We start from the raw sequence: 27,661 nt of genomic DNA, 5'->3' as shown, positions 1-27,661 counted from the left end.
ATAACGTCGTACTCTGGACCGTAGCTTGAGGCTATGGTTTAACGCCCGTTTACAGAGAGAGAGAGAGAGAGAGAGAGAGAGAGAGAGAGAGAGAGAGAGAGAGAGAGAGAGAGAGAGTTTAGCACAGAATTTAAACATACGGGATAGTCGATTTTGAATGAATAATATTGGGGGGAAATAAACTGTTCTGAGAAATCCTTCAGCTCTGGCATTGCATAAGCGTATACTGATAACTCGGCCTAAAAATAGGAGTTAACCAATCATATAGTTTTCACACCGGCGGCGTGTATAATTTATGCATGACGTAGCTGACAGAAATGATCGTGACGCTATAGGAAAAGTCAAACCAAATCGGTTTTGATAATATTCCAACAGGAACAAGTGTCTGTAGTTGCAAAACATTGGTTTTGTCATTCTTTATAATTTTGGTTAACGTCAAGGGATTAAGATGTATGCTTAATTTGGATTCCCCATTTTAATTCGCCAAACTGACCTTAAAAAGGCCGTTTTTAAGATAATTAGCATAGTTTTTTTTAGTAAACTTAAGTAAACTTACTCGAATTAGTTTTTAAAACTACGCTCAAACAAATAATATTTACTGAATATTCGTCGTTGAAACGTATTCCTAGAATCCTTATTTTTATAATGTGACCAGACTTTGAACCCCATCATTTATTGTACCAATCAATATAAGTACTTCTATAAGGTGCACGGTACGATAAAATTAATACAACAGGAAAACTCCAGTATATGAACTCGGAATGGAATAGTTTGCTGTTGTAAAATGCCGTTTCAATAAAACGTTTATGGATTCTAATATTCAATTCGATTAGACCGAGATGGCCGCTAGGATATTGATAATTTTCATGTTTAGTTGATTGTTTTTATAATTTCTAAAAGGCGTGTCATTCTTTTTTCAGATATAAAGTTGGACTTAGATAAGTTACATGTTGCGTATTAAAGATGTTTAGTTAACATTTCTAATCCACATTTTGTTGATATTTATTGATACTTCGGGTCAGGTTCAGTTATAGGAGAACAATATTTCTTCGAAACGATTTTGAGTTAATCGTTTTTCTAATACTAGTTATTAAAACAAACATGTTTTCCTTACTAAAACAAACTGAATTTAATCATTCAATTTATTATAGATCCCTTACACCATTGATGTTGAGTATCAATTAACAAAGCGTGGAAATGCAAGGACGATTGCATGTCTCATGAATGCGAACAACTAAAAGCAAAACATGGAAAACAACTGTTACATTTATTCCAGCAAAGTATGTTCACAATTTATAAAAACACACAAAATAGACACACAAAACGTTGCCCTAAAATTACAACAATGCAGACCATATAAAAAAAAAAACACCGGGAATGAAGGAAAATTTTGAAACGTGAATATAAGTAATGAACAACAATGTTAAAAAATCATGGGAATATGAACTTGGTTGGTACGTGATAAAATCTTCTGAGGAGCAAGAAAAGCTTCACATAAGATTTCATAACGTGACAATGCGAACGAAGATTTGTGACAGAAAAACCAACACACAGATAGATACATGTAGACAGACAGACAAAAGTAAAGCAGTACAACTCCTTTCCTTCAAAGCAATATCAGATATACAATTTAGTCAAAAATGACTGAAAATATGATTAAATAGCAAAGATTCATTCATTTACCTATAAGTGGATATTCAGTCATCTTTAAAATGGCGGATTGCCTTATTTTAATCCCGTGAATGTGTTCAAAACGACAGATTTAGAAAAAACAAGATATCTGTGAGCCAATGCTCACTAGTGATACCCCCGCTCTGATGTGAATATGCAAAATAAACAAAGTCGACATTTAACAGAAAGCTGGCATCCGGTTGGTACAGAAATATATCCCACAATATGGCATGCCTACACAAATAGTGTGTTAAAATTTCAAGCACAGCGATAAATAGCTGCTGAGAAACTTTGAGGAAAATTTATTTAAAAGTTGTGGCTAAAATAAACAAGGTACTCATTTAACAGGAAGTTGACGTCCGATTGGTACAAAAATACATCCTATGATATGGCATGCCTTAACAAACACTGTGTAAAAAATTCAAGCATCCGAATAAACACTTGCTGAGAAACCTTTGACGAAAACTTGTTTGAAAATGTTTGCTAAAAATAAACAAAGTCGTCATTTAACAGGAAGTTGACGTTTGATTGGTACAAAAATATATCCCACAATATGGCATGACTATACAAATATTGTGTAAAAATTTCAAGCATCTGCGATAAAAAGTTGCTGAGAAATCTCTGACGACAATTTGTTTGAAAATTTTGGTTAAAAAATAAGCAAAGTCGTCATTTAACAGTAGGTTGACGTCTGATTGGTACAAAAATAGTTCCCACGATATGGCATGCTTTAACAAACACCATGTAAAAAATTTCAAGCATCTGCAATAAATAGTTGCTGAGATAAATGCAACAGAAATTTTTGTTACGGACGGACAGACAGACAGACAGACAGACAGACAGACACACAAGGGTACAACAGTATACCCCCTTTCCTTCGGAGCGGGGGTATAAAAATTAAAAACAAAAACAGCCGGTATATCCATAAATGTTATCAAAACGACAAGAACGATAAGAACATCATTACAAACATTCTATTTCCTACGTCCAGTTCAAACTATATCATGGTGTTTTTCGTATGTTTTGAACATTTTCATTTTTTCTGCCCTTGCATCATTCGATTTTTTAGAGCCTACAACCAAACAAAAAACATCTTATATAGTACCATATTCATATTGTGTAAATGAAAAATACAATTTGCTAAGAATTTTAGATGAACCAGTTGCATTTATATATAAAATTGTGTAAACGCTTTTAAACGATATTGATGATCTAAATTGGTTAAATAGACAAAGGACACAAAAGGGTACCATGTTATTTCGGCTCATATCAAAACTCGCCTGTCATTTCGAGGGGGCTGGGATTGCATTACAACTTTAATATCGCTATAAATAAAAGGCATACTGATTTGGCAAGAAATGGAAGAAAAAAAACTATGGACATTTTGTTTACTAATATTTTTGAAGATTGTATGTTAACAATCGTAACATAACATGCAGGTTGAATAAACCTTTTCTAAACGTTCCAATGATGCATTTTGGTTTGTTCTATGTGTTTCCATAAAGATTAGTTTACTTTGAATATTTTAAACTTTGAAAGAAGATTGATCCTGCTGGTGAAAAAAGCGAAAGTCGATAAATTTCTCCAATAATTGGTTTGTATACAAAATCATTTGATACTGGAATAGCAAAAAAAAATTGGACAATGCAGCTTTAAATAAGAATTACCTTTCTGAAAGGGTTTTTCACAAAAAGTCTTCCCATTCTTCCTTCGTAAATAAATCAAAACGATTAAAAGTATTATAGCTAGTGTCCCAATAACAACAACCGGGATTGTTATCTTCACCATTTCTTCTATTACAGTCCTAAAACAAACAATATTTCGATGAAAGAACACCATTAAACACTTAAGGCATTGGAATATTTTGAATTAAGGGGTTGAGTTCATTAACAAATTCAGGCACATAGCATCGCTTTTGAAAGGGGCACACTCATAAAAAACAAACAAACAAACAAAAGTTATCTTCCAAATATCATGACAATCCTAATCCGTGGTGTACAACAACATCTTCGATTCCTTCTTTTCAATTCAAGTTCTTACATTTCCCCACTTTCTGTGATAGGTAAATTTAAGAAAAAATATTTCCTGCGATGAAAAAGTGCGTGTGTTTGGGGGGGGGGGGGGGGGGTTGTTAGTCCCATCCCAATGATACGTGCCTGACATAGCTGACCATGCAGTGGCTTTGGCATCATTCAGGCAATTGACATACTGGTGAGTTGCTATAATACATTTTTGTTAGGCAACGTCATGCATTTTTACATTTTTACATGACTGTGTATAAATGAATATTTTTAAACAAGGGAAATAACAAAGTGTCTGGCAAATATTTTAATCAAACGATGAAAAAAAGAACCCCAAAACAAACACACTCGGAACTGATTAATAATCAAATAATTCTTAAAAGCTGTATGGGCCGTTTAAAGTCATCTTCGTTTACGGCCCACTCTGCTGCTTTACTACGTTTACTACAATAGTCTGTCCTTAGATATTTTACCTCACAGTTTCTTTGTTCTATATTTATAAATACCTCTGGGTTCAAACGATGTTCATTCAATAGTATAAACAAATTCCAAATTTCCCCTTTCAAACGTCCCCCTCTATAAACTGGTCATGTTTAAAAACACGGCTAAAAATAAACAGTCTTCGGGAATTTTCCAATGTAAAAAAGATGAAATTACCCTAGTGATAACGTTGAAAAATTGTGCGATGTATACTGAGTGACTTCCGAACCGTGAACAAATTTAAACATTCCCAATTATAAATCCCCAAAAGAAATCAGTTTTCGTTTCTGAGAATTTTTAGGAGTGAAAAACGATAATCATCGATTTAAATTGCACTTCTTTCATTGGTATGACTGTTAACCTGTTTTTGATTTAATTTTATTTAAAAGTCATCAAAATGTCCGGCATAAATATCTTGCAACCGACTGTTGCGAAGTTGATAAGTATAAAATAATAGTTTGCGTTGTAACCATAGAGCTTAAGATTGTATACATGTACATCACCTGTCGATATAACCGTGTATAAAATATTTTCAACTGTTTAGAATTTTAAGATTTTACAATATTTGTCCAAAATATTTTTTTAAGTTTCGGGAAGGTAAGCCCCAGCGGGATTTGAAATCATGACTTACGAATTAGAAGTTTACGCTCTAACCCATTCAGCTACTCTGTTAGGTAACACATTTGGGACATAAAAAATAATATAAATAATTGCAATTTCTTCCAAAGATAATATTTTAATATATCAACCTATTCAGTCTTGATAAGCTCAGTTTGTCTGCCACGTACATTTTTTTTTATGTTTTGCTTCGTTATATATTAAGGAGTAAGGAATATTCAATAATATTGAGTATTATGATGTGATAATTACGGTTGTGGCGTGGCAACTCCAATAAAGATAGAAGGGCGTTATGATTTATTTGACCACGCTCCGACCAAAATTATCACCTCATAATATTCAAAGAATGATTCCTTTTTACTTATATTTTTATTATTCACAATTTGTACACCTTAAAGTAGATCCAGTGTTCTTCAAAATTGTGCAATATAGTTTTATTCATTTTATGTGAATATAATCACATGGGTGTATTTAGAATTATTGGTAGGTTCAAGATATTTTCGCACTTAATTTTATACTAAATTTCCAAATGTTTATATATTTTATCTATGCAAAGGGGAAATAACTCTTTTTCTGACTTTTCTCTCAGTTGTATGTCTAAATGCTATAATTTTTCTTATTCCAACGATTAATTTTAAAATATTTTTGAAATTTTAGTTTTCTGATAAAGTTGACATTAAAATTAAACAAGAAAAACAAATTTCTGCTTACAAGATTTTACTTTAAACAACAAAAATATACATTTTTCTAATGCTAAAATATGCTTTAGTTTATGTTTATCTGGCATCTCAAAAAGTGTGATGACATGCATATTTTTTCTAACAATTGATGACATTTAAGTCTATTAGGTCGAAATCAGTTCGGTTTTTCAACTTTCCTCAAAGAATTTTACGAGTATGGAGCTACCTTAAAACAATATTATTTTAAAACCAGTAATTATTTTTTTTTATGAAGCACATGCTATGTATTACTACGCAGCGCCGCCAATACCGTTTTTCGGCAATGCTAAAAAACACGCCTATTTTGCGTCACTTATGTTTCATGAAGTTATGGGTTTCATGGTTCAAAATTGATTCGTAATGTTGTTACAGGCAAAGACAGTTGAAAATCTAAAAAATTAACAATATACATTTTGAAATGTAATGAACAAGTACATGTATCAAGCTTTAATAACTTGTTTATGTGTAAAAGTGCACAAAAATAGCAACTACTCGCCACAGCGCTCACTCGAGCAACAATAATCGTAACTGATCATAAAAAACCACTAAGTAGAGTATATTTTGTCTAAAAAGATCTCCAAATAATTCTTCATAGTTTCTTAAAATAAACAATGACCTTCCTTTGTTGTTTAAAATTTTGAGAATAAGTTATTTAAAATTTTCTTTAGAGGGAATTGAGATGTCTGGCGGCTTGTTATTGTCATTTGTTCACTGTATGCAAGCATAGGGGTTTTTTTAAAAATCGATTTGATTTGTTCTATATTTCAGCTTCTGTATGCGCACTATATTTCCTTGTCATCGCTTGGCAGCCCCTGCAACGATGTTCGTTAGCCCCGCACATTAGATTCACAATAGCCCGAACCTTATTTAGATTCACAATTGCCCATGCAATTATGTGTGAAACCCCTAATACTGGTTCTCTAAGCAGTTTAGATGATGTATATTTCTGCTCATAGGGGTGGTTATTTTGTTACATTAAAAGTTTAAAATTTATCAATTTAAACTTAACTATAACAGTTTTAGCGGGGGGATATTATCACAGTGCAAAATTGACCGTCTATAATTATCTTTATTTCGGACTTTACTTTTCAAATACAACATTTATTTTGTCATATATTCTTAGAATTTAATGTTGACAAAGTGAATTCGCCATTGACACTCGGCAGACTTTTTATTTAATTGTTATTACAAATCAGACATATGTTTCTCCCAAGAACTGCTAATCTCTTGAAACAACATTGCGTAATTATATGCCTTTCATGTCTTGGCCATCAAAGACTCATTGAGTTAATCTTATTACCTAATACCTGTGAATCTTTCACTCAATTCATTTGATGTCATCAAATTGTCACCTTTACTCATTGTTTAGATTCTTATATATACTGAATTGTATTTGTCAATCTTCAGTTCGGAGGCCTGACGCATTACAGGCCACTTCCGTCTGTGTCGCTTATTTGTTTGTTATTGTTCATCTTTTAAATTCGATTGATAATAAATACGGAATCCTTCATCACTTGGTTTTACTTCTCTGGAATTGCATATTGGTGGACCCTTGGGAATACGGCATACATAACCTTCGTTTTTAACTTACGGCCCACAGTGCGCCTCAACCTTATAACTTTTTCCTTTTACGCCAACATTCCCTCACCCGGTTTGTACTGCACACGACCGATGCAGATCCAGAAGCATACCATAGCACCGTAAAAACTACGCGGTCACAATTTGATGCACCGAAAGTAGACGTCTAACGACAATAAAGCGCTCAGCTTTGCTTAGCGCTTTAAAAATCCACCATCCATCCCTTCCTCTTGTAGCCCGATCCTAATTATGGGAACAATGAATTGAACAAACTTAGTTTGATCAACAGTACCTTGAGATGCGTTCACGCAAGATCATTTTGTCTTGCCAATTGGTTTTGGTGAAGTTAAATTTAAAACTGTTTCTCTATTCCCATTATACCCTTATGAAATACTATTTTTACCAAAAATAAGATTCTATGCACGATATAAAACTAAATTTTGGTAGGGGTACACTCTTAACTTCCAATTCCCTTTATTTTAGTTCTGCCCCCTCACAACGATCAAATTATATATGAGCATATGCATAAAGGTACATATTTATTTTCAACTACATTGTACTAGCTAGTTATTGTATTTAATTAAAAAAATTCCTATATGTGAAAGAGGAACATTGTACCTCAAGGTGCTCAAATTAAAAACATTCAACAATTTAATTGGTCTTCCACATTATAAACGATTGTTATTAACCAGGCGTGAACTCGTGCTACGTTATATAACCTTACTCACTTGATCGATGAATACACTAGAATTAAAAAATGTTGTCATGTGATATGTTAAAGAGCTATTACATGTATAAGCAATGCATAAGCGTCGGAACTGGGTGGAGGGGGAGGGGGTACCCCCTCCCCACTTTTTTTGCAAAGTTAGACATAGCCATACTCAAAATCTTTTTTTTTGCTTGCCAAGATTTCTGATAAGGTCTAACCCCCAACCCCTCTCAATGAGCCTCAGACTGCAATGTATTGACAGGTATATCGCTCTATTTTACTAAGGCCCACACTTTATTTTCATCTTTATTCAAAATCAAAGTTAACAAATGGCTACAAATTAAAATGATTTTCCGCTGTATTTTTTCCTAAAGAATAGCGATAATAAATTTATCCCCGTAACAGTAATGTTTTTAACTGTTTTAAAGAGGTCGTTTTATAATTTAATTGTGTCTGAAAAATTTAAAAAGTTAGTGTAGATTCATCGTATAAGGAGGGGGCCCAAAAAATGTTTTTACAGCATATCATCCTTTTACGGAAGCTTATTGAGGCCAGCTTAGCAGAAAAAATAATTTCTTAAGCGTCGGAACTGGGTAGAGGGGGAGGGGGTACCCGCTCCCTACTTTTTTTGCAAAGTTAGACATAGCTACGGAAGCTTATTGAGGCCAGCTTAGCAGAAACAATAATTTCTTTTGCGTTTAAACGCAATAACTATTGCGTTTAATCGCAATCTTTTGCGTTAAATCACAAAAAGTTTTGCGTTTAAACTCAAAAGATTGCGATTAAACGCAATAGCTATTGCATTTAAACGCAACGAACATTGCGTTTTAACGCAAAGGTTTGCGTTTAAACGCAAAGTTTTGCGTTTAAACGCAAAAGTATTGCGTTTAATCGCAAAAAATTATTGCGTTTAAACGCAAAGATAATATTGCGTTTAAACGCAATAATTTTTGCGAATAAATGCAAACGTTTTTGCGATTAAACGCAACAATTTTGCGATTAAACACAATAATCGTTGCGTTTAATCGCAAAAGGTATTGGGTTTAAACGCAATAGTTATTGCGTTTTATTGCAAAACTGTTTTTTTTTTAATGACACACTTATGTTATGTATAAGTAGGACATACTAATGTTATGCAACAATCATCCGTCAATCTGTTCATTAAACGTTATGTTAGACATTTGTCGCTTTTTAGTCCTGCTCTCTCATCTATTTCTAAATGTTTTTCATATTGTTTCTCATAAACCGAATCTTAATTATTCAATAAAATCAAATAGTCCGCACATACACTGTATAACTGCCATCCATGATGCTTTATTATATCATTGTCAAATGAAAGTGATACTGTTTATTCAATGTGACGAACTGATTTGGCATTTATTGTTATCATTATATCACTGATTTGAATAAGTGATATCACCTATTGAAAAAGTGATAGCATTTATTAGAATTGGTATTATTACCTATCGATCACTTATTTATCTTGTGATGTGAACAAGGTATATTACATATTTGAAAAAAATGATACGTGTATCACTCTTTGAGTGTGAATAGATGGAATCACCTATTCAAATAGATGGTTTTACTTTTTGAAAAGGTCATATAAGCTATTCAATTTGGTTATATCTTGGAGACAATAAATTTTCATATTATAGCCATCAATGCAACTGTTTGTGCAAGTTCCATTTGTTTTAATTTGTCACACGAATTGACATGCCTCTATTTATAAGGTTCCTTGGCATAATACTCTTTGCGATGAAGTCTTTTCCGTTTTTTCAATCCAACTGTTTCTCACAGTCTAGATACAAAGTATCCGGCAAGCAAACATCACTGGTGCATCCATCAATAGCCATTTTGCATGTCATCTCTAAGGAAGAATTTGGAAACAAATATAAGCAAAGACTTATTCTCTCTCTTGTATTTATTTATAGCACGATCCTTCTTTTAAGGATACGTTTGCTTAGAAGTGCCTGATGCTTTCAAGTTATGACAACTTACTTTTTCAGTAAGTTATTCCAAGTGAAAACCAGAAATTGAGTCTTTGTGATGTGCCAAGTGGTGTCATCAAATCATGGACTTGGTACATACTAAGTGTATATATAAGCAAATGAATTAATTGCGATTTAACGCAAAAATCATTGCGTTTAATCGCAAAATCATTGCATTTAATTGCAAAATTATTGCGTTTAATCGCAAAATTTATTGCGTTTAATCGCAAAAACGTTTGCGTTTATTCGCAAAATATATTGCGTTAAAACGCAATAATAGCTTTGCGTTTAAACGTAATATTTTTTTTGCGTTTAAACGCAATAATTTTGCGATTAAACGCAATACATTGCGTTTAAACGCAAAACTTTGTGTTTTAACGCAATCCACTTTGTGTTTAATCGCATAATTTTTTGCGTTTTATCGCAATCTTTTGCGTTTAAACGCAAAATACATTGCAAATAAACGCAAAAGATTGCATCAAAACGCAATAGTTATTGCGATTTAACGCAATATAAATTAATTTATTTACTGAACTGGCCTCAATAAGCTTCCGTATCCTTTTAATGTTTCTGTACAAGTATATTTAATGTTAAGTGAGACATTTCTAGTGATAAGTTAAAGGACATATCGCATGTTTCTAAAGTATACGACATTTTACATTTTTTGGCTTCCTTGTGTATCTAATAATTACTTCTAACAGTTTTTTAACGGTATAAAAGCGGTAATTAGCCATAATATCAATTTAAATTATAGCCCCGATCGTTTAAAAACTCGTTAATTAGATAGCGTGTCACGTGGTACAGTGACGTCACATGCGACCTTCTTCGAACAGCTGATTGTAAACAAATTGTAGGATTAGCATTATCTTCTTTAAATTTTGACATTCATTCACCATGTAAGTTGTTTTTTTTTTTACATGCTGACTAAATTAAAAGAATCTTATTATTCAGTCGTACATGTTTGAGCCACTAGTACGGATAAAAACCGATGATATTGCCGAAAAAGCGACGATGAAGTCGGCAATAACGATCAAATTGATCGACGTGTAAACATTGTAAACACAACTTAGTAAGGATTATAGCTCAAATAAATCTGTTAAAGGTGTTTATTTATTAAAAGCTACAACAGTCTTGGTTTTTGGCGTTCCTAACGACTCAGAATGTTCATTATTGTAAAAACTGTGGTGCACAAGAAGTTTGTTTCTTCGGCAGTGACTGATCACAACTTTCTAAGGTTGTTTACTCTATATTACACTGGATTATAAAAGCAGGCAAGAACGTTTTCCTTAATTATTGTTTATTTCTGTAAGATCCCATCTCCGTATTTTTTTTAATCCATTTACGTATAAATGTATATCAACAAACTTTGTCTATTTCTCGCGTAAACAATTAATATCGACAACCCGATCCATGACTTCTCCCACAAAAAATAAAACTAACAGAAATCTCACCTACCGTACTAAAATTATGATTTCTGCAGAGGTGAGCTACATGTATGAATGAAGAAATCATGTATACAAAACCGATGCATACATGAACGTATAGTTTAACAATAAGAAAAAGAAAACAGCTAATGAAGCGAGGCGGTTTGCAAAATGGCGTCCCCTCTCGTTATTTTTCTCCAATTAACTTGCGTTTTGTACACAGGCCCCTGTGCATAAACTTCTATTTTTTTCTTTTTGAGAAATGAATACGATTTATTTATGAAACTATAATTACAAAAATGTACCATATCATTAATAATCTATGAATTGAATGCTTATTTATAAATCCTCTCGTCGACAGATAGACCCCTATTTGTCACAAGATATCCGCTTAATTTCGTAAGGGAATCTTAAAAAAACAACAGTCTAAATCCCCATTTTCGGTGGCTAAATCACCCACAGGAGGCACAGAACACCATCATGTCCCGTTATCGACAATTTAATAGGTGATAATTAGTTTAATTGTCGTTTAAATCTAATCCAATTACAAAGATGGCTAACAGCACCTTCTCGCTCGAGGTCGCATATGACGTCACACATCATGGCGGTTAGATCGAGAGAGAAAATATGCATATCGCAACTTTTGAATTTCATCGCTTTCAAACTCACGAATTAGGCAGAATATTTTATGAAAACGTTAATAAACTTGATTTTTAATGAGTATAGAATGATTTTATTTAAAAAATTCCGAAAATTGAAAAACATGCGATATGTCCTTTAAAATTTCAGCATCAATCGTAGAATTAAAAGTAAAGTACAGAACTCACAATTCTGCTTGGTTTGAGTCATTTCTTTGGTTCACAAGAGTTAATTACATTCAAGTTAAGATTTTTAAACTTAATATTACCTATTCAGAATGAACTAAAGCATGGCCTTAGATCTGTGAGCAAAGCTCTGTATCTTGCTTTGAATTCAAACTTGACACAGCTGAATATGGTTAGTAAAGAGAAAATTGTAAACAATTACAAGTATTCACAACAGAAGAAACATGCACTAAAACAAAGAAAGAGCACAATTCATTATTCATAATATACATATACCTATATATTTCTAGCAGCAAAAACAATCTCCGTTTAGACTGAAAATGCAGAGCATCTAAACAAAACACGTTGCATTATAATCAACCATAACGTAGAGATCGTACCGAATTACCAATAAAATGTATAGTATTTATAATATAATATGTTGTTAGTGCATCAGATTATGCTAATTTTGCGCAGGTAAACAATTAAAAGTCTGATTTATCTAGGTCTATATTTGATTCAATACGTCAAAATTCCAAAATGCTGGCAATATTTCCTCTCAAGTTAAAAAGCATAAAACGAAATTGAAAACAACGTAAAACCAGGGTCATGAGTGAAAAGTCAATGCATTGAAAGATTGAACCTCACTTCACTTTACGAAATCCGCACAAATAAATTTAGCATGCTTCAAGTATCCCTTTGCATGTAAACTGTTGCACAACAAGCAAAATCATCTTTGTTAGCTTAACCCGTTTGTCATGCGTCAACATCCAAACTTGGCTGCCTTACACAATGAGCTTTCGTTTTCGATATGGAATACCGAACCCGAAGTTATAAAATGATTGACAGTGATTATCTCTTTATTTTTATTTTCGTTAATAACTCAAATTTGAAACAGAGTTCGCCAATAATTTTTGCAATTTATATTTTCCTTTCCATAAAGATTATTTATGCAAAATTCCGTTGAATTTGACTCTGAAGTTCTTGAGAAGAAGATTTTTTAAAATGCGCCCCCCTTTTTCTACAGTTTCGAGGTTTTCTCCGTTTTAAATAAAGATCGGTCTTTCATTTCTGCAATTTATAATCACCTTTCTATAGCGATGCTCCTTGCCAAATTTGGTTGCAATTGGTTAAGTTGTTTCAGAGAAGAAGTTTAAAATGTAAAAAGTTTACAGACGGACGGACGGACAACCAGACCGACAGACGGACGACGGAGAAAAGGTGATCAGAAAAGCTCACTTGAGCTTTAAGCTCAGGTGAGCTAATAAACAAAAAAACCAAAATAAAACAAAACAAAACAAACAAATCGATTAAAAAAATTGTGCATACCGCAACTCCCCATGAGACCAAGATATGGACCAACTTAATTGCACTCTACCTGATGTTGATTACTCAAGTACCAGCTTTTCCAGTAAATTTGTCTCTAAAAATAATTCTTTAAAGACTGTTATCAATGATCCCACCCCCATTGTACCCCGAATTTGTAGCTTCAGTATCCAAGGAAGCTTCTACATAGTTTCACCCTAAATAAGGGATGCCACTTCATTAAACCTTGTGGTTCCTACCACCCAATAACGATTTGTGCCAAGTTTGGTCGAAATATGGCCAGCGATTTTGGAAAAGATCATAAAAATGTTAAAAGTTTACAAAAACGATATCAAAAACAGCAGAAAACGGACGAATTTTGATCAGAAAAAAGTATAAATTTCAGAAAAATTTATACTTTTTAACTTTTCAATTTTGTTGGAATTCTTCTTTACTTTTATGCACATTTTAAAAAGTTAAGGTGTATTAAGTAAACGCACTTGTCTTCATGTGTGTTAGATGATTCGTTTGATGATAGAGTTGTAGGAACACTAGTTTTGTCCTGATTACTCATAGTCTTTGAAATGTATGCGACTGTTGTTGATTTCTTTGTCAATTCATAGCACTCTGGGTCTGGAATAGTAAAACAATTAGTACTTAAATGTAGAGGAAACTCTTTGATTCGTTCGCAGATAATTTTGTCGATAAACAAGTCGACATTAAGGTGTCAGGAGATAGTTTTTAACGAAAGACCCGGAAGACCCGGTCAAAATTTTGAAATAAAGGGAGAACCTGAGGTTTGGCTGATTATTTGAGAGGTATAAATTGGTAGAATATTTATTGCATTCATTTTGTGGATTGTGGAGCTCATGTCAATTTCATTGATACAATATTATGACACTTTCATACTGGTAGCACTTTTCATTAAATATTGAATGAAAATGTGAAACTGGGGCCAACATTTTCACTTTCGGTTTTGTGCTTGAAAAGTAGGGTGGGTTCAGAACACGAAATGTCACTCGAAAAGAGGTTGATTGACCCCCCATTAACTGGTGATTATTTGGATTGGTATACATTAAGCTACCAATCATATGATAGTTTAGAGCAGTTGATCGGGACTGGGGCGTGGTGCTGGACCCGTGAAAATGTGAAAAAAGGACAATTTTTTAGAATATTTTGAGACCGTCCCTGGCTATTCTATATAGTGCTATATGTAAGTTGTACTTGTTTTATTCTGAAATGTTTAAAAATTCTCAAGAGTCGGGACCACGTGTCCCCTGTAGGCAAACCAATTTTAGCAAATTTTAAAATCCACTGAAAAATTAAATCACATATCTGAGCACTATCTGCCTCACATTTCCTCGACCAAAAAAACTATCCCCTGCCACCTAATATTATCTTTGGAACTTAACAGGGGCTGACAAATTATATTGCCCGACGACGCCCTGGGCAAGTGATTTATTCCTATCGGGCTAGTAAAAAATCGGTAGTGACTTTCCCGTTGGCAAGTGACTTTTTAAACTTTTGCATATGTACTGAAAACGAGAGTACCGTATTTTGCCAAATATAATACGGAATTTTTTCTTGAAAATTCCTTACTATCTAAGGATGATTAGATTATACACTACTATAGGATTTTCTTTTCCAGGTGCAGCACGGTCTAGCATAAAGAAATAAAATTCTCACTACTGTTCTTTAGTACTACTGTTCTTGTGTTTGTTAATCGTAATGTTTAAAACTAATGTAATCATTGTTGAGCTGTTTTGATCATAATCTGTTCATAAATACTTATTAAATGATTAATTTCAATTTGAGCTGTCTATTGTATGTTAACTTCTTTGAGCTGTGTTCACCGTCTCCATTTAAGCCTCCATAACTGATGTTAAAATTGATACATGTGTCTGTTATCACTCGCTAATCTTTATCATAGCCTAGATAAGAACTTTTAGAAAATCAAAATATTAGGCTTTATGTGATTTGATATAATTAGTTTAAATAAAACAGTATGCTTATTTTTGTAAGATTAAATGAAACTCTCAATTTTACATAACCGATTGGATATGTACTTTAAGAAACAATCATTATTATATATCTACTCCTTAGTTTTCTCCACAAAGTTTCTGGCACTATATTTTTTTGTCGCGGAAGCTAACTAAATAACATGTTTATAGGCTGTTCCATGCATGTTTTATATCTCTGACTAAAAGCGCAAATAATGGCTTTATATCAGCAATACACAATATTTCATACAAATAGACATCAGTATAAAAAATGTCGTCGGTACTATATGTATGACACACCAAGCGGTGCAGACAAATTATCATACCGAGCTAACGCGCGGTATTCAATTTGTTTGCATCGCTTGGTGTGTCATAGGACCGACGACATCCAAAAATAAGCATTAAATGCTTAAATATTTATTCTTATTAATTAGACAAGTAGAGTGTATGAACAGGAACAAAACTTACAATTGTACGCCTTATCTGACCGATAAAAATTCGGGCAGGGTTTCTCTTTAAATGCGGAACAGTTTGTCCTTAAGTTCAGCAGAATCGAATTCCCGCTGAAACTGTAACTTGCGCAAAGACCTATGAAAATAAAGAAAATAATTAACTCAACATATAAAAATGTAACCCTGTGGGAGATGCATATCTAAAAACACATTACTGAAGAATAGAAAGTTTACTGAAATGTGACGTGGGTAGGTCATGTGCTCTTTATCGCTACACACTCCCTATATTAGGCCGACGGCACTATCCATGCTTCACCGCATTCAGGTATTTCATTCACCCGAACACGTTACCTTGGACGAAAAGACGTGTAGAAACGCGCTTTTTACAAAAAAAATATGACAACCACTGCACTGGCAAGGAATATCCAATGTACGACGAAACAAGACAGTCTGAAATCCAGACAAAGATACTTCAAAAATCCTCGATAGTTGTAGACCGTTTTCCTGTATATGTTATAACATTGCACAAGCGCAATCACACACTGTGGCAGATCGAGCACTGTCAATGATTTTTTGTAGAAACCGATGTTACGTTGTTACTTTCTTGGATTTACTATCATTCATCGACTGTGTTGGATGCAGTGGCGCCGGGGTTTTCAAAAAGATGCAGACGTTATGCACTCTGTATGAGCGAGACACGCGTTCGATGTGCATGTGAAGTAAGGCAGTACTATTTGTGCAAAATAGTACGGATACCTTGGAAATTCTTTCAAAGAATAAAAATATTTTGTATTTTATTGATTGCTGTTTCCTTTAAGTTTATTCTTTCCTACAAAGATTTTACTACAATATGTAGTTCATGCATATAGAAGTCCGTGTAACCTGAATGCCTCGATCGGAAAGCAACCGACCGTAACTTTCTCGACCGGTATATATACCCCAGTGGCAGTAGAGGAGCGATCAAAACTAATATGGCGACCAAACGCTTTTATGAGTTCATGTCAGCTTTAAATACTAATCAAGTTTAATGTTAGCCAATAATTCTGAAAATGCAGAAATATCACGTTAATTGTTAATTAAAAAGAAATCGCTAAATAAATAAGAACGTTGACAAATATACCTTTATTCGGGAGTTTTTTGCGGATAATTGATCAGGAAAGGTCTAACAGACAAGTTTTCAACGGTAACCTGGCACAAAAGCTAACGAACTGTTCGGTATAATGATATCTTTGTTAAAGGTGGATTTCAGAGAATTAACCAATTCTCCGAAGGACTAAAAAATGCATATCATAATGTTATGCATGCATTTTTGTTAACCTTTTCTTTTTTATTTCTGATTCGCTGGGGGTGGGCAGGGATGCAGTTATCAACATAACCGTACAATATAATGAGAATACAATAAAAATAACACTCTACCAAATACAATATTTTGTGCATATGCACAAACTTCCAGTGTTTGATTGACATATTGGTTAATGAGACAATGGTAAACAAGTCTCTCAGGTTCAGCACATTGGCTGGCAAACGCTGTACAATTCTTAATTGCTGCTCTCTCTTTCCATTTTTCCTCACTGTCTGGACAGTCGTCTACAACCTGTTTTGTTGACCGTGTTACTTCACATGAGGTTCTGAAAGCTTCCGTTGTCTGAAAAGTTTTTAAAAAAGTACATTAAAATCTAATTTTCTTTCTATCTGCAAATATTTGTTCATTCGTAAAATTAACACACTCTTGTACCTAGTCTCAATATTTCTTATCGTTTAATAATATTCAACACAGTAAAACAATTGATCGACTTCTACATGGACTTTTCAAACATTACATTTTGAAAAATATTAAGAAAATAGGTATTGGCTGAGAAGGAACCGAATGTAGGTTGAGAATTATGTAGTAGATTTTAATTACAAGTGAGCTATATTCTGTGTCCTATGTGAACATGTGCCAAAGACCCCACAAGTTACGGTTCATTTATTTGCTCAGACCACATGTAAGGTACATTAAATAAATTTACATTTGAGAACGAAAATGAGGTCAGACAGAGGAAGTACAAATAAAAAACTTGAAATTCCATATTTACAGCGTTAATTAGGTTTAAAATTAGGGGTGTAAATATCTTATATTCAGATCAAGATTCTCTCCTGTCAAGGTTAGTAACAATAGCGGACATATTCAAGTTGTGATGTTGGCAATACTTAAGTAATAAACGTTAAATCAATTACAATTATACTTGTTATATCAAGTAATATGTAATAATATGTAATGTTATAAAATGAATTCTTTTATTCCATTCCCCATTTCGATATGCAGCCGAACAATAACCTATATGAAACATCTATATCTATATCATCTATATCTTAATTCAAAACCCATAGTAAATTCCACAAAATACGCATCCACTTTTGTTCGGAGCATGTAATATATGACACCGAAGATAAGGGATTTTAATTGAATTGAATTGAAGTTACCACCCCCGCCCCCTCGCCACGGATTACGATTTTCCTTCATGATTTTGAGAATCCCCCCCCCCCCGTTTTTAAATTGCATGTCAAGATTTTTTGAATGAAGATAAAACGTGCTTGAGTATCCTTTACTATTTCCTTAATATTTGTTAATATAAAAAAAAAAGATTTAAAATTTAATTGTTTTATCTTCCGCTTACAAGCTTACATGCTTACTTGAACAAGAGGCCCATGGGGCCACATCGCTCACCTGAGCAACAATGGGCGTTCAAAAGAAATTATGCCATATGGTCCATCGGTAGAATAACAAAAAATAAATATTGTAAAGTATTCGAATTTTACACTTATTTTTGCATACACGTAATCTTTGACATTGAACCTTCATGAAATACTATTTTTATCAGAATAAGAAAATCCTACGCAAGATATAAAACTAAACATTTGGTAGGGGTACACTGTTAAGTTGTTAACTTCCAATTCCCTATATTTTCGTTCTGCCCCCCCCCCCCCCCACTTTGTAAAGCGATCAAAATATATGAGAGCATATAGGCACATTTTTTTCATCAACTACTTACTAGTTATTGTTTTTAAAAAATATATATAATAGTAATTGCTTTTTATTTAAAAAAAATCCTACATGTATAGATGTAAAGAAGAAAATTGTACCTCAATGTGCTCAATTCCTCAAATTAAAAACACTCAAAAAATGTATTTGTCTTCTCCATTATAATTAAATGACTTATTTACTTTGCGTACACAAACCAGGATAATTTTCCGCTGTGATATTTTCTTAGGAATAGCGATAATTACTTTATCCCCGCAACAGAAATGTGTCAGAACTATGGAAACTTCTTTAAAGATGTCGTTTTTATTTGCTCGTGTCTGAAAAACTATCAAAATTGATGTAGATTTCACATTATATATTGTATAAAGAGGGGGCCCCAGAGAGTAGGTATATACAGAATATCATTCTTTTATTTTGTTTGTACAAGTATTTAACATACTCTAATTCATATAGAATTTCTAATGTTCAACCAAAATTTTAGCGTCAATCGTAGAATTATAAGCAAGACACAGAGCTCACAGTTTGCCTAGGTTTGAGTCATATTTTGTTCACATGAGTTTATTACATTCAGCTTAAGATTTTTAACTTGGTATTTCCTATTCAGCATTTAAAATGAAAAAAAAAGAATGGCCTAAGATTTTCAATTCTTTTATTCACTCAAGACCATTTCACTGGTATTTGTTCAAAATCAATTTATACCAATGAACACAAACACAGTCAAGGATCACATGTACAGTAGGAGTAATAATGACGAAAAAAAGTTAAGTTTACAATACAATAAGTTGTTAAAGTTGGTTTCTGGAAGAACAGACTTTGAAAATTTTCTTAATAAATATTGACCAATTTTTTACTTTTTTAATCTTTAGTTTTTAACATCTGTGTACAAACATAGCATTGTGAGCAAATCTCTGTATCTTGCTTATAATTCGAAGCTTAACACTCAAACACGGTTAGTAAATAGAAATTGTAAACAATTAAACACAAGAAACATGCACTTTAACAAATAAAGAACACAATTTATTTTTTCGAAATGAATCATATATATACATGTATATACCTACATATTTCCGTCAGCGATATCAAACTCTATTTAAACTGAATAAACTCGAGAAAATGCCGAGCATCTCAACAAAATCTATTGCATTAATCTACCATTACGCAAAAGATAATGCCGAATTACCTATAGAATGAATTGTATTTCAGTACTTTTTTGATACATCAGATTTTGCTTAATTTGCGCAGGTAAACAGTTGACTGTTTGATTTACCGAAGTCTCTGTTTAATTTGATTCGTAAAAATCACGAAATACAGACGATAGTTCACAGGTTACAAAGCATAAATAATGAAAACGAAACGAAAATCAGAACAAGCTAACACCAACGGTTTATTCCCACTTAGCCAACATTCTGAAATTCTCAATTCCCACTTGGCCAACATTTTGATTTTCATACCTGAGTGATCAGGAGGCCATAGTCTGTTTTCACATGTAAGTGTATTTGTTATCAATTACCTGAGAATAGTTTATTGAAAAAATGCAAATAAAAAAATAGCCTTTAATTTTAGCTATAACATGCATATGATATTTAAAATAAATAATTTAAAAAAAAATAACCAAAGCATATTTTTTTCCAAAACAAATCAGCAATTTTCAGCAAGATCATTACATAACACATTTTATATGTATAAACCAATGCCAGTACTTGCATGATTAAAACATTTATGTAAATTAACAAACTGTTTATAAATTGGATGTACATGTATATATACATTAATAAGATAGATCAGCAGTTTTTAAAGAATAGACTAGAAACATGTATTACTATGTTCTAATATAATACATGTACAATTTAACGCAAATAACACAGCTGTGTACCTCATGTACATGTGTATTTTAATGGTTTGAGAGAATAAACAAATTGAAATTGATAAGCATTATTAATTATGAATAATTTACAGAATCAAAAGCCTGAAAAGTATGCTTTTTATGGACTGTTAGTTGAAAGATATAAACAGTAAAAATGCCCGATATTCAGGTGCAGGTCAACTTTTAAAAAAAAACGAAAAAGGATGATTTTATCTTCTTAACTAATGATGTATTAATCACCTTACAATGAATCTTATAAAATGTGAAGTATTACCATTAGGAATATAATTAAAGACTTAATTTACTCAAGCGTTTTTTGTATTTTGTTAATTTCATATTATCTAGATTGGAAATATTCAATATAATCATAGAAACCAAAGAAATTAAGAGGACGAATTAAGTTTTTATAACTTGTGCCCAATCTAATTGCAATATATAATGCAATTAAAATGTTCAAATCAAAACCAAAGAAAATTTAAAAAAAAAAAAGAAGAATTGAAATATGACCCATATAATTTATAGAAAAAATTTCAAACGTGACTCTTATAATTACAATATCTTTCAATGCCAAGTTTAAAATGCAGCTTATATAATTATCTCAATAAATGATGAAAATAGACAAACCATGCATGATATTTGTACCTTAATCAAGGGCATAAATTATAAGGGAATATGTCACAGTTAATTTTTTAAAATTATATTTTCATCTGAATTAATTATATAAAGTACTAGGACAGAAGCTCAATTCATATTTATTCCTCTGTAGGCTAACAAATATTTTATTTCTCCGACTTTTATCTGAAAACAGACTATAGCTTACCTGTAATTAAATTCTTTTGTTCTCCACCTGCACCCCATTCCCACTTGGCCAACACAAGTTTACCTGTATTTTACCTGTATTTTTTCAAAATGTTGGCTAAGTGGGAAGACACCACACCAGCGGCATGTGTGAAAACTGTCAACGCATTGAAATATTTAGCCTCAATTTACTTCACAAAATCGGCACCAATATATTTTGCATGTTTCAAAAATTTCCCTTCACACGCGAACTGTTGCATAGCAAGCAAATTCATCATAGTCAGATCGACCCTTTTTCGTATAATGTCATGGCTGCTTTAAACAAAGAACCTCGTTTAAGAAGTATGGAATACGAGTCTTGGTAAAATGGGTATGCAAACCCGGGCCGTGGCAAAATAAAAGCCGGGGGGCAGATCGGCAATCGTCAATTCCAAATACGCATTATTTTGCAGCAATATTTACAGCGAATACAAATATACTGGTCCATCAAATATCCTGAAATTTAAATGAGATTGGCAGGTTAATACCTGCCAATCATTTGTTTTGCTCAGGCCAAGTCTTGCCTACCCATTTTACCGTATGCGGAACCCGAAGCTATTAAACTGATTGAAACACGCCTTTCTTTATTATTATTTTCGTAATAACTCAGATTTGAAACAGAATTAGCACTTAATTTTTGCAATTTATATTTTCCTTCCCATAAGGATGATTCATGCTAAATTACATTGAATTTTAATCGGTAGTTCTTGAGAAGAAGATTTTTTAAAATGCATCCCCCCCCTTTTTTTTTTACAGTTTCAAGGTTTTCTCCGCTCTCAATGAAAATTGTTCTTTCATTTCTGCAATTTATATTTATCTTTCTATAAGTTATATAAATTTGGTTCAATTTGGCGGAGTGGTTTTAAAGAAGAAGTTCAAAATGTGAAAAGTTTACAGACGGACAGACAGACGGAGAGACGGACGGACAGACGGACGGACGGACAAAAAGTGATCAGAATAGCTCATTTGAGCTTTCAGCTCAGGTGAGCTAATAATACACGCATGTGCATTCCTAAAATAACATGAAATTATCTCATTTCAAGTGATTAATATGCACTAGATTAAAGAAAAAGACTGAGATTTCTTTTTAGATAATAAACGTTTTGTTTATGAGTTTATGATCAGCAGCGAAAATCAACATTCATTTTTTTTTTAAAGATAGCCTCATCGATCCACGCATGCTTCCATTGAATAATTTTGTTTAATCAGGTAAGCTTTTCGGAAAGCTATTACTTGTATTATAATATATTTGAATATATTTAATTGGGTAAAAATAAATTCGAAATTGGATTTCACAACTAAACCGAATAAGCACTTGCGCTATCTTATCCAACATCTTCTTTCCTGGTATTTTATTTATGCAACACAACCAATTTTGTCTTAGATTCCTGTAACTTTTCACTTAATTCCATGCAGCAGTTGGAGAGGACTTGTGCTTTCATTCTGTATAACACTACATTCATTCTAATCTATAGCCAACAGTGCATATGTATGCAAAAGGAACGTAGGTCAAAGTCCTTTCTACAATATGACTTTCCTAAGTAGCGTTGTGAAACGAGTCCAAGGTATTTAGAAATGCAAATATTACTGTGTCTGATTTATTTCTGATTGGAGCCAAACTCTTTAAGGAAGTGAATAACTTGCGCATGCACCATCACAGATCCTGTGCTGTATTGCTACTCTGCCCTAACACCCCCCCCCCTTTTTTTTTAAAGGGGAAGAAAACCCCATCACTAAAGCTATTGAATTTTATATTTTGGTATGCAACAGAATGCGATGGAAGAGAATTGAAGTACATAAATATAATCAACGGGCGAGACTGCCAATCCAAATGTTCAAAATATTTCTTACTTTAAAAGCTTATTTCTCTCTCTCTCTCTCTCTCTCTCTCTCTCTCTCTCTCTCTCTCTCTCTCAATTCGGCATCATTCGATTAATCATGATCATTCAAGTTGCTACATTAAATTCAATGTAAGATAACTCAAAATTCTTAATAACCACCAACTTACTCTACAACGCCGGCAAATAAGGTTTTCTTGACGTCGGCTTCATAGAATACTTATATATGTACTTTATAGACAATAGAATGGTTATTGGTTCAGTTCCGAGACAGTGGCTTATTTACTGTGAATTCTACTGTTGTACATTCAATTCGCCAGATTCATCAAATTTTACCCATATATGTAATTCAATTAAAGAAAATATGGCAAAAATTATTTTGATCAAGATAAAATCGGCAGTAAATATTACGTCCCGGTTTGTAAAGCATAAACTCTTTATTCTAATTTATTCTCGAATAAATTACATGTTTGTACATGTACATGTATATTGAATTACTTCCTACAACGAAACTTTCTTAAGAAATAGTAGGGGAATTCGAAATACTCGATGTATGTAAGTATTCAAGCAAGTAAAAAATGAAAAAAAAATAAAAAAAAAAAAATTGAAAAAAATAATAGTGACTCCACAATGACTTGCCATAGAACTCTTCCATTGTAATTTTTTTTAGTTCATCTCCATCCTACAGTTTATTTAAACACTTGTATAATTATTTTGACTTCAACTCTTATAATAACAAATGTGTTGGTGCAAAATAACCTTTAATTTACATGACAAATGCGCCTTTGTTCGAGAATTTTTTTTTTTTTTGGGGGGGGGGGGGGTGGGGTTGGGGAGGGAGTAATGAACAATCGTTCGTTTTGTGCAAACCTCTAAAATCGCAAGGTTTTGAAAACATATCTCATACATGTTCATGCAGTATAAATAACATTTGATATAAAAAGGGGGATATATATGTAAGTGTCTGGAAACTTAGGTAAATCTTGTTAATATTTAATATGCAGTTTTGACCACGATGGATATGAAAGAATAAAACAAGTTGAGATCAAACAAGGAAAAAAATAAACCATTGTACCGCTTCATCCATGGTTCGAACCCCTTTACCTTTATAAAATAGGTCTCCGCGGAACCATAAAGTCAAGCAGTTTGTTGAACAACAGATGAGATCGTAATATAATATACATTTATTGCAACTACAATGCTAATTAATTTTTTCTATATAAAAGACAAATGTATGGTACAAATAAAAAAAATCCGGATAATTTAGAGTTACCAAACATTGCTGAGGATCGGAGATCGTGTGCGTATGTGTGTGTGTGTGGGGGGGGGGGGGGGTAAAGGTCTCTCTTTGTTCTATTCCCGGGGATATAAAGTTGATTGTGCTGGTTATATATCAATTAAATCTTGAGAAAAGGAGTTCGGACGAGAAATTTTCTAACAAAAGCATACGAGAAAACCACAGGCACATGACATTGTTTATTTTGCTCGTAATTTTAAACAAAATAAACTAAAAAGTAACGTTAGGTGCCTGTGGTGAAAATCGATTTCAGAGGCGCCGGTTCCTTCCTCGTACCCTTCGATTATAATTTAACTGTTTTCTGAAGAGACCCTTCGTTCCCTTGTGGTATAATATTTGAGTGATTTACAATTATTCGAGAATTTATAAATCCGAGAGGGGGAAGGATTAGACCTCATTACCTATCCTCTTACCAATTATGTAGCTATCAGCTATCGATGCAATAGATTTGATCAAGAGAAATGAATATAATCATTAATACATGAGCTAACTGGGGGGGGGGGGGGGTGTTATTCTGGAGTTGATAAACATTGTGTAACTGTATTTTTTTCATAACTGCTAAAAAGTTAAGTGACCCCCCCCCCCCTCATCGACAAACAAACCTCCTTTAGATTATTTCTATGACGTCAGCTGTGTTACAATATAAATATGGTCAAAAATATTTGTTTGTGTTTGAATTGTCATTATTCTTTTCCTAATCCCATATCTCAAGTACTAATAGAAAAATACCATGATACAAATGGCTTGAAAGCAGCTAGGCAAGCTTGCATTTCCAAAGCTAAGTCAAGACTAGGGCTGTAACAGAGGAATAAATCAATACACGGAGGAAAATTTTAATTGTGGACACCTCTTTTTATCACTAGCATCTGATCATTCCATACAAATATTTTGTAAAATAAATTAGTCTAAGAGTTGTCTTTCTTTGCATTAAATGGATGTTTATCATAAAAAGAACAAACAACCTATATCCTTTATCCATCAATGGCTTTAAACTTGAATATCATTATCTTACTAGATCAATATGATAATGTTCATAAAAATTTTCAGCACCTTGCAAACTTATGCAAAAGACAATTCTTATCTGAACATGACAGCTAACCTGCTAGGGCATTTAAACATATTAAATACCATTTTGCTGTCTTTATAGTGTCATTAAAAATTATATTGTTTCATCTTTTGAAGTAGAAAATAAACCAAAGCAAAAGCATTTAAATTCAGCTTCAATCAAAATCAAATAAGTCAAACTCTATTTTAAAAACACAAAACAAAAGCAGACATTAAATATATTCAGGAAATGATTTATATTTATTTAGTTGATCTCTATGAGGTTTAAACTTTTATCAGATTTTGAAACCAAAAAAAAAATAATATATATATATCAAAAGCTTCAAAATGAATGCCAATATTTTGTTCACATTTCCATCACTCACATAAAGTTACAGACATGTAATCTTTAGGGGGTAGTAAATAGATATATAAATATTCATCATTTAAACAAGCCTGAGCCAAACAAATAAGTTTATCTTATCATCAGTCCCATAAGTACAGTATAATGGTACATGTACCTGTATATGGCAGATTATGTGTGAGGTACTGTTTTATTCTAGAATTTTATGATTAGAATTCAAATGTTTTGTAATCAAACAAGTATTGGTCTCATAAATCTTAAATCAGATCCAAATATGATGACTCAATCATGTTCTAAACAAATATATAAAATAATGTTTAGGTTGTGAATAATCCTTTCAACAGTTTGTGCTGTACAAGTATGTGTGTCTTATCAAAAATCAGGGTGCACTGTAATGACAGGGTTTATTTGAGTAGGTATATATTCAAGAAAGAAGATTTACCAATTTTATTGATTGATCAAGCTATGACTTAAAAACTGCCAAAAGACATGCCCAAACACTGTAGGCTACCGAGCTCAATTCTGGGTTTTAAACTAAATAATTCTTAGTGTGGTTCAATAGTCAATACATATATATTAATGTAGGTAAAGGCTTGAAAGAAATTTAAATCTTTATCAAGTTGGCAAACAGCCACAACCATTAAGTACATTTAAGAGCAATCTGGCAATTCTTAACATAAACAACATTAGTTGTCGAGGATTGAAATGATAAGTTTTTGAATCAATTTTAAAGCCCTCGGTGCAATCAATTCAATTCCTATATATGTACATAGACGTACGTAAAGAGTTCAAAGAAATTTAAATCTTCTATATGTTTAGATAGCAAACGCCCACAACACTTGATTGATTGAACGTGTTCGACTTCGTACGGTAGCGCATTGTCATCAGAAACATGTTGCTTCATGTACAACATGTATCGGTAACTTAAATTGATTTCAAAATTAGAGCAGTTTTAAAAAGAGCTTAGACTTTGGGCAGTCCGTGTCAAACTCCACTTTGATGAATGCGAAGTCTACTCATTCTTGGCTGTTCTTTTATTGGCTAATAGATATGAATACATTGAACCAATTAGATTCAGAAAGAAGATATGTTTGACAGCTTGTTTTGATGTCAGCCAATCATTTTACTGTGGTAGAAAACAAGATATATATTGTAGTTTATCTTGCTCTGTTCCTTTCGCAGTTTTGAGGGAAGGGGTGGGGTTAAATATGTAAAACCCTGACATGTATCTGCAAGGAATTTTTCACTAAAAAAAATTGTTTTAAGAACTTTGTCAAATAATCACCTTCCCTAATCCATGGAGGACAATGCACATCACAACAAGGAGTCTAAATAGTGAACAGTTGCAAGGATGCATCATAACAGCTGCTATTTTTCTTAACCAATGTTTGAAGATTTCCTTGGTATATCCCTAAAAAATAAGAAAAAAAAGTATTGACCTGCTGACTTGTTCTTTGGTTTTTTTTAATTTTTAACATGTTTCCCTTTTTTTTTTACAATTTCAATTTGCAATTTAACAGATTTATCTATACAAATGACCCCCATGTATACCTTTTCTTTCCAATAAAATACAGATGGCTTCCCGCAATTGGTTTCGATTTCAGTTTCATTTTCATTTTAAAAACAC

The 27,661-nt window shown here is 32.7% G+C and overlaps 1 protein-coding gene across 1 annotated transcript; it reads right to left on the bottom strand.

Annotated features, from left to right (window-relative positions):
* Positions 1-2,663: 2,663 nt before the first annotated feature.
* On the bottom strand, positions 2,664-27,661 carry LOC128183784 (uncharacterized). The gene is made up of 7 exons (XM_052852937.1): positions 27,586-27,661; positions 27,320-27,445; positions 17,185-17,413; positions 15,785-15,904; positions 13,817-13,949; positions 3,339-3,475; positions 2,664-2,743 (listed from the first exon to the last, which is right to left on the bottom strand). The coding sequence occupies exons 2-7, from the start codon at positions 27,392-27,394 to the stop codon at positions 2,664-2,666; spliced, it is 774 nt and encodes a 257-aa protein (XP_052708897.1). The 5' UTR covers positions 27,395-27,445; positions 27,586-27,661.

Source organism: Crassostrea angulata, chromosome 5 (genome assembly GCF_025612915.1).
Source record: "Crassostrea angulata isolate pt1a10 chromosome 5, ASM2561291v2, whole genome shotgun sequence".
Taxonomy (NCBI): domain Eukaryota; kingdom Metazoa; phylum Mollusca; class Bivalvia; order Ostreida; family Ostreidae; genus Magallana; species Magallana angulata.
Note: the sequence above shows the minus strand (reverse complement) of the source record. Positions and strands in the feature narration are given on the sequence as shown.